We start from the raw sequence: 9,435 nt of genomic DNA, 5'->3' as shown, positions 1-9,435 counted from the left end.
GAGTGATTTTGCTATACTAAAGTGATATGATTAAAATATGTGATCAATACATAAAATAAAGAAATTTCCAGTACAATGCCCACCCTTTGTGATAGCAACCCCATTAAATCACATTAAAACAAACATGGAAATTTCGTTCCTAACTGCTGTATGTAACATCAACATCATTGCACACTCAGAAGAGATTTTACAATGTGCATCATTCTACAGTGTCAGTCTCAGACAATTCCATATCTTAATTTTCATCCTCACTCTCACTCATCACTGTCCCTATTTTCAGTCTGCAACAGGCGTAACTGAAATTTAGGAGACTCATCTTCTCTGGTCAGTGCAGTCATGATCAACCTGTTCACTAGGGTGCGAAGGCACGGTATGAAACAACAGCCACAGCATGTAAGTATGGCAACAAATGTGGCTATGGACATCAACAAAGACACCACTATGGCTTTATATTTACCAAAATGATTACTGAACCAATCATCCAAGGGATTATTTATGCCATAATCATCTGTATTTGGGTGGACAGCGTTCTCAACCCTTCCAGTGCCCTGGTTACAGAGCCATCCTGAGCCGTGTTATTAGGTATAAAAGTAAAACACAGAGGATCCGCCATGGCACAAACACCCCCCCTCTCAGCCAAAAGCTCCCCCACAAAAGTAGCAGCGGTCACGGTCGCGGCCATCTCTCCACATCCTCCTCTGCGCCTCCTTCTTTCTCCATTCCCCTGCTGGCCTGCACCCCCACTTGCTACAGCAGTGTTAGTGCTGCATTGTGCAGGTCAGTGCTTTGCTTCTCTTCCTTAGCTGTTTTCTTCACTATCATGCCCGTCACGGGCATGATGGCGTAATTCGACCACCTCGGCTCATCCTCTCCCCCCACATAGGATCGCTTGACCTCGGCTTCTACGTCAGGTCTCAGTCCTTTGAAAATGCGTCCGCGGGCTTCATATTTACCGCAACTGCCCTGCGAACCTCCGAGCCCGTAGGTCTGTACTCCTGGCAGAAAATGAGCAACTGCTCTCCAAACTTTGCACCGGAAACAGTCGGGTCTGGCAGGAGACACATCTGAAGCTGTCCACGGTCTGTGTACCAAAATGGGCCCAGCTGGCCCCGACACTTCAACCATTGGCATTTGTGGGGTGGTTCGCTCTTTCTTCTCCCTGGTTCTCAGAAAATAGTTTATTCAAAAAAAGTGATGAGTTGGAATATTGATGTTATTATTAGCTAAAGCTTTCAGACCAGTGTATTGGTCCTTTAACTGACTGTTAATCATTACAGTGAGCTGATAAAGAATGTGTCCATGACCCTGCCATAAGAAAGACACTGGGCAACAATGGCCTACATGCTTCAAAGATGGAAACCACTGCGGAGCAAAAGGAACACGAAGGCTCGTCTCGGTTTTACCAGAAAACATCTTGATGATCTCCAAGACTTTTGGAAAAACACTCTGTTGTAAAAGCAACACAGCATTTCAGAAGAGGAACATCATACCACAGTAACATATGTTGGTGTTAGTGTGATGGTCTGGGGCTGTTTTGCTGAAAACCAAAATAAAGACTTTGGAGTGGCCTAGTCAAAGTCCTGACACGACCAATTGAGATGCTGTGGCACGACCTTTAAAGGTGGTTTGTGCTCAAAAACCCTCCAATGTGGCTGGGTTACAACACTTCAAAGTTTAGTGGGTCAAAGTTCCTCCTCGGTGCTGTAAAGACTCATTGTCACTGTAATTGCAAATGCTTGATTGCAGTTCTTGCTGCTTAGGGTGACACAGCCAGTTTTAAGGGGCAAAGGCTTTTTCTTACCGCTGTATGAAAGACACGCTGAAAGTAATCATGGTCACTGTGCTTTGTTCCTGGACTTACTGGACCCAGTTTATTTTCTGTTTCTGTTTTCTTGTGTACTTCACTACCCTCTGCAGGTCTCCTCCTGAATACATTGACTCATGGACTTTTCTGTCAAGGTGTCTACTGATGATTGGCTGCTACACAATATCACACAGTTTGAAAGCCCTGGGTCCATCACTCCAGTCCCTTCCTCAGCTGTGAGACCCTATTGGCCTAAACTGTAATCATGATGTTCACAGCCAGATTAGTAATGGCATGCACCACTAATAGAGTAGTTCTTATGACTGAAAGGCACAGAGAAAATTAGTACGATGGTGCACTGCAGATCCCAAGACCTCTGTGTGTTAATAAACCAAATGTTATTGATGGGAACTTCTTAAAGTATTTTTACATATTTAAAGATTCAGTTTGCAGTTTGATGGACATTTTAAAATCCTGTGTGTGACTCAGAATCACTGTGTGAGTGTGTGAGGACCCAAAACATAGACTCAGATGCAGGAGAAGGATTAACATGGAACGAGCCTTTATTTTGGCTGATGAAATCCCACAGGACCAAAAACGCAGCGAAACGGACAGAAGTAAACCAAACCTAAACTTGGCGAAGCTACAAACAATAACACAGGGAACAAAACCTGAAAACCAGGAACGTGGCAGACGACACACAGGGAATGACTAACGGGTATAATGCACAGATGGTAACCACACAATAGATATACACACAGGAGGGAGACTGAACCTAATCAACATGACAAAACAGGGGGAGCGCAAAACTGAACACACTGACATCAGACACCTTCAAAGTAAAACAGGAAATGCACAGACTGGACTCAGAGACACGGTACACAGAGAGAACAGAGGGAGCACAGAACCCAAACCCTAATAACTAAAAAGTCTAAACCCCAATACACTAGAACACACGATCATAATCATAATAAACACAAAACATTGGGTCAGATGACCCAGGACCATGACACACTGCATGTGCACTGCTGAGAGTAGTAGTGATCTCTGTGCATGCAGCTACAAAACCTGAAACTCAGTTCAGTTCTGGTCCCCAAATGGTCCTCCCTGTTTTCTCTCGCTGTCTCTCAGGAAACCTCTGGCTCTGAGACCCAGGACCATCCCACTCATTCCAAATGAATGAACACTCCAGCTATCATATATCCCACAACCACAATATCACGTGTTCTTAAGCATTATTTGACCACTAAGCCTCACATTTGTAGTCATTTAAATATTGTCCACCCAAGACTCTGTGCTGTGAAAGGGAAGCTCTTACAAATTCATAAGCAATAAGGCCACTAAAACACCTGATGCGCCCACACCTTTAGTCACAAAGCTGAAGCTGTGCCTCTGCGTTAAATCCCTCTTTTAACGCCAACAGAGGGTTTTCTTTTTCTGGTGGGGTCTCTTCTCACTGCTTCAGCTGCCAAGTGCTGGCGTCAAGAACAGCTGGTGTCAGACATTCACCACGGTGAAAGGTCACCACTTCCTTGTCTTGAAAATGTCGGTGTTGACGTGCAATGTTCCCTCTAAGCTGTGCGCAATTGCTAGCACGGTCTCTGCGCACAGAAAAAAAAATCTAACCTGAATTGAAATGAAAATTAATACGTTAACAATTCTGTTTTGCAGTGTTAGTCAGTGACTGGCTGCTCCCGTATGGGATCAGAACGATGCCACCTTATCCCAAAGTCCAGCCAATGATGCGATTCACATTCGTATATACGCAGCTAATCAGCGTCGCTGACAGGCTATGACAGCGTCCTTATGTGCCGACACCGGTGTTTTAGCAAAGTGGCTGATGTGGAGTGAAGCCACGTTAATGACAACGTGTACAACCATTGGAGATGTGAGCAGGACAGACGGAACAACTGACGGGAAAAGTGTGGACTTTATACCAGTTTTTAAATTGTGTTGATCGGCCACGTAAAACCAGAGTTATGATAAAATATCTGCAATGTTTGGTTTTTTCCTGAATACTGTCGTTGTTTATATTTACTGCGGGAAGAAAAACAGCATTTTATAAGGAAAACGCTTGAAAGCCTGTAAGCAAATGTACCATGTGGACCAATCAAAGAATGATATGGCAACATGGCCTTTAGTTGTTTAGGGAGGGGGAAGTTTTAGAAGAGACGGCGTGTTTGAGATGTGAGAGATTTGCGACGTTTAGCGCAAATCTTGTGTAGTCAGTGTGTAGTGTAGTCAATAGTTTTGTTGTGTGTGTCAATGAGGCGACTGCTGAGTGTTACAGGTGTTACAGCAGTGATACATCTGCTGCTGTCAGGCCTGCAGGTATCAGGCTGTTGTTCTCCTTCATCTCATAGTGGACAGAAATTATTTTTTGGAGCGGCACAAATAATTTGTGTGGCATCAGATTTGATGCAGAACAGCTGATTGTTCTGTAAATAGTTTGAAATGTTTATTTAAAAATGCCTTGGCTGCATTTTTAGGTAAACAGCTGCAAAAACCTTTGTTGTTTGCATAACTCAGTTACTTTTTTGAAGAAGTAACTGTATAATTAATTGCCCAACATTGGTCATTATATGCTGTATTTTGCAGACAGAGTTACAGACTCTCTCCCAGACCACAGACTCATAATACAAGTCAGAGCTTTATTAAAAAAAAAGAAAGTTCAAGTTATTTTTACTTCCAATAGTGTTAACATGCTGCACAGGTCATGAACAAGATTTTTTTTTAAATTTTCATTGTAAGTGGGCTAAAGCAGTTAATTAAAAGTCGTCTAACATAAATGTAAATGCTGTAATTTGATTATTTTAATAACCATGTAACTTGGATGGATTGGATGCTGGCGTGACCACAGCGCACACGTCTGCTGTCGCTCACAGTGGTCCAAGGGACGCTCAGGGAGTTTGTGTGTTCGCTCAGACACATGAAACATTAGAGGGAACATTGTTGACGTTGCCATCTGTGCGTCCCAGCAGTTATCCCACCTCGAGGCCACTTTGGACCTTTCCTGTTGGGAAGAACACTTACCGGCACTCTGTGAACTGCTTCAGTAAATCAGCAAGCCTCCCATGTGACCGCAGCAGCTCCCACCTGTCCACTCACTACCTCCTCCACCTGCCAACAGTCTGGACCCCCCCCCCCCCCCCCCCCCCCCACACACACACACACTCACCCGCCATCACAAGTCACTCCCTCTCTCCCTCTCAGAGCTCCTGTGATCCCGTCAGCGTTGAAGTTCTTTCTCCAATAAAACTTATTTAACTGACTTTAGCTCAGAGTCTTATCTTTGAGTCCTCACCGTGACACATGGATACAATTACTTTTGCAGTTAATATGTTTGAAATATGTGTTTGTAGGATGAGACGCTTGCAGGCAAGATAGTTTTAAAGTGAACTGACAGATTTTCAGTGTTTAAGATTTTTAGTCAAAACCTAGAAATTGGTCCATAATGAGCACAAGTGCAGTGACACAGCTCTGCAACACCACAAATCACCAAAATCAGTGAGGTAGTGTCGGTGATCCACAGCGTGGAAGGATCTCTCAAAACAACAGTTAATGAGACTCATGCCTGGATCGTACAATATATAGTATTGTCTTTAACAAATATCTAGCAATGCAATACACTAAGACAAAAAACAAATAATGCAGTTACTGTGGAACTTCAATATGCGGATGAGTTAGGATTCAATTCAATTCAATTTTATTTATATAGCGCCAAATCACAACAAAAGTCGCCTCAAGGCGCTTCATAGATACAGAGAATAATCCAACAATCATATGACCCCCTATGAGCAAGCACTTTGGCGACAGTGGGAAGGAAAAACTCCCTTTTAACAGGAAGAAACCTCCGGCAGAACCAGGCTCAGGGAGGGGCGGGGCCATCTGCTGTGATTGATTGGGGTGAGAGAAGGAAGACAGGATAAAGACATGCTGTGGAAGAGAGACAGAGGTTAATAACAGATATGATTCAATGCAGAGAGGTCTGTTAACACGTAGTGAGTGAGAAAGGTGACTGGAAAGGAAAAACTCAATGCATCATGGGAATCCCCCGGCAGCCTACGTCTATTGCAGCATAACTAAGGGAGGATTCAGGGTCACCTGGTCCAGCCCTAACTATATGCTTTAGCAAAAAGGAAAGTTTTAAGCCTAATCTTAAAAGTAGAGATAGTTTCTGTCTCCCGAATCCAAACTGGAAGCTGGTTCCACAGAAGAGGGGCCTGAAAACTGAAGGCTCTGCCTCCCATTCTACTTTTAAATACTCTAGGAACAACAAGTAGGCCTGCAGAGCGAGAGCGAAGTGCTCTAATAGGGTGATATGGTACCAATACAGGAGAAACCTGCTCTCTCCTTCTAGTCCCTGTCAGGACTCTTGCTGCAGCATTTTGGATTAGCTGAAGGCTTTTCAGTGAGTTTTTTGGACATCCTGGTAATAATGAATTACAGTCGTCCAGCCTGGAAGTAATAAATGCATGAACTAGTTTTTCAGCGTCACTCTGAGACAGGATATTTCTAACTTTAGAGATGTTGCACAAATGGAAGAAAGCAGTCTTACATATTTGTTTAATATGTGCGTTGAAGGACATGTCCTGGTCAAAAATGACTCCAAGGTTCCTCACAGCGTTACTGGAGGCCAAGGTAATGCCATCCAGAGTAAGAATCTGCTTAGATACCATATTTCTAAGATTTTCAGGGCCGAGTACAATAACCTCAGTTTGATCTGAATTAAGAAGCAGAAAGTTAGCGGCCATCCAGGTCTTTATGTCTTTAAGCCATTCCTGCAGTTTAACTCATTGGTGTGTGTTCTAGCACTGATAAATAATGTTTTGTGTTCTTCTTTACAGCCTACAGGTCAGCTGTAGCACAGACTTCAGGCTTCCGTGGATGAAGAGTTTAACGCGGCACCCCTCTAGATGAATTCTGCCTACACCTCCAATTTATTTATTAACTCTGTGAAAGTGGAAGATTTCACCACAGAATAAGAGAGAGAGAGAGAGAGGGCAACTATCACACAGGAAAGAATGAAAAGAGCTGAAAGCACCACATTAGATCTGATGAGGTTGGTCACAGGAGACTTTATATGCTCTTAAATTCAGTCTGATTATGTTCCCACTGTGGTCAAATACACATCGTGGTCAAACGTTTCCAACTACTCATCATGGTGATGAATGTCATGTAATCGACTCTGTGTACTTTTCTTTTTTGAGGTGAAATAATTGTCCAGCATACACCTTTAGTGAGTGAAAAACGAGAGTTTGAGTTCAGTTTGGATTTCCTGTAACACTCACAGGGTCACATGTTTATATATAGGCTCAAAAATACAATATTTAGTGAAATGTCCCGCAGGCTTGGAAAGTGGAAATCTTTGGTTGGTAAAGATGATGTTAAAGATGTAAAACAGACATTTTTAACCATGAGCAAGGTTGTCACCTCAGCGGTGGTCCTGAGAGCCTTTTACTGTAATCATGTGTGTCATTAATGGTCATGAGCCAAGGCATTATTACAGTCACAGGAGCCAGGGTATGACTGGGGGTTGAAATCCCTGCATTTTAGGCCACTGATAGCTGTTGTCGTGAGCCACCCCCTCTGTTCAGTGAAGCTCTTTCAGTTTCTCTTCGTTTCTTTAAGTGTATACGTCCTGGAGAGCTGGCACTCTCTTTAGGTTGTGCCATGCATCCATGGAGAGGCTCTCTGAGGACCCAGGAGACAAAGGAAAAGTCAAAACATCCACAGGAACACAGAGAAAGAGCTAAACTGGGTCAACTATAACCAGGGACACAAAAAACTGTCACTGGGCAGAGTTATACTACCCTTTGAATTAATAATAACAGCATCAGCAGTTACAGCCCTCCCCCGGCTTGTGCTCCGCAGCCTGTGGCAGACTGCTGGTGTGTCCTCAAGTTGCAGATCCAAGCAAACCTCTTCCCACACTGGTTGCAGCTGAAGGGTTTCTCCCCCGTGTGAACCCTTTGGTGTTTTTTCAGGTTTCCAGCCTCAGAGAAGTGCTTCCCACAAGTGTCACAGCGGAAAGGCTTCTCGCCTGTGTGCACTCTCTTGTGGACCTCTAGATTGGACAGGCCAGAGAAAGCTTTTCCGCAGGCTCCACATACGTAACTCTTCCTGCGGCGCTCTGTGGGCAAAGTGCATGCAGCACGATTTTTATTAAGGTTAGTGAGGAGAGTTGTCCGATGCTGTGGGGCGATGGCCACCTCAGTGCTGGCCAGCGGTGCTATGGCTCCCCGGTCTGATAGAGAGGACTGTGGAGCCCCAGCTGTCTTGGTTTTACCTGTTTTACTGACAGCACCTGTGCTGGAGGACGGTGTGATTCGTGAGGGAGGAACGGTGCTTTCCTGTTGAGAGTAAGTGTTGCCATTTTGAAGCTGCTGCACTTGAGCCTGTGCTGATGTTCTCCTCCAGGAAGGCTGGGAAGATCCTGGATCCTGCATTCTGAAAGACGTGGGTGCAGAAGTCCCTGAGGAACCAGAGAAAACAAGGAATCAGCACGCTGTCACTAAACTCGGAGCCAGGCAGTTATATGTGATGGTTGCTTTTCCAAGATGAGCTCTATTAATTCTCTATAGGCTCGTCTTGTTCGTGTATTTATTCATTTCTCTTAGTGGTATTTCTGTGTAATACAAGTAAATATAAATATATATTAAAAATAAAAGCACCAATAGCTGCACCAGTAAAAACATACAAGGAAAAACAACAAATTCATACAGCAGAAACACGCAAATCAACAACGAGAGCAGCTAAAACAAGCGTGCGCACGCACACACTCAAAGGTTGTCGATCCCTCAGTTTGAACTTTATGTTCCGACTAAACGGCTGTCCATCCTCACCTCCTCCATCACCGTGTGGTACGCTGCAGCCACTATCAGGGACAAACAGAGACTGCAGCGTGTGGTGCGCTCTGCTGAGAAGGTGATTGGCTGCAGACTCCCATCTCTGCAGGACCTGTGCACCTCCAGGACACTGGGGCGTGCAGCTCAGATCGCAGCTGACCCTTCTCACCCTGGTCTGTTTGACCTGCTCCCCTCAGGCAGGAGGCTCCGGTCCATTCGCACCAGAACCTCTCGCCATAAGAACAGTTTCTTCCCCTCTGCTGTTGGACTCATGAACAATAACCGTATGACTGTTGGCACCACTAACACATGACCCTACGCTGTGTTCACTGCATCATTCCATGTTTGCACTGATCACCACCTGCACTCATGTATATATCATGTATATATCTATCTACTGTTTATTTAAGCGTTATCTGACAGTATGTTTGCACTAAGTACCGCAGCAATTTCCTAATGTTGTCAACCTGCTCAACATTTGGCAATAAAACCCTTTCTGATTCTGATTTGTTAAACTCAGCGTCCTACTCACTGCACTCACTCTGCTGGTCCACAGACTGTGACATTAGCATCTTCAGACCCTAAAGCATGCAACAGTACAATAGAGACTTTTCATCACCAGTATCTTTTTGTCAGGCTTCAGCAATAACAGCTGCCACAATGACCTCAGTGTGTAAAGGAAAGCTTAACTAATAATAATAATAATAATACATTTTATTTGAAAGCGCCTTTCAGAACCCTGAAGGACACTGTACACAGCAGAATAATAAAAGCAACATAAAA

The 9,435-nt window shown here is 44.2% G+C and overlaps 1 protein-coding gene across 2 annotated transcripts in view; it reads right to left on the bottom strand.

Moving 5' to 3' along the window:
- Positions 1-5,493: 5,493 nt before the first annotated feature.
- Positions 5,494-9,435, bottom strand: part of LOC146386299 (uncharacterized) — a 29,601-nt gene continuing 25,659 nt past the window's right edge. For both annotated transcript variants that reach the window (XM_084932386.1, XM_084932387.1), the window contains exon 8: positions 5,494-8,279. In XM_084932386.1, coding sequence (XP_084788512.1) covers positions 7,648-8,279 — 632 coding nt within the window. In that variant the 3' untranslated portion in view covers positions 5,494-7,647. The remainder of the gene's footprint in view (positions 8,280-9,435) is intronic.

Source organism: Perissodus microlepis, chromosome 6 (assembly GCF_051167445.1).
Source record: "Perissodus microlepis isolate ML-2025 ecotype Zambia chromosome 6, ASM5116744v1, whole genome shotgun sequence".
NCBI classification, from domain to species: domain Eukaryota; kingdom Metazoa; phylum Chordata; class Actinopteri; order Cichliformes; family Cichlidae; genus Perissodus; species Perissodus microlepis.
The sequence above is the reverse complement of the archived record's forward strand: the minus strand, read 5'-3'. Positions and strand labels throughout refer to the sequence as shown.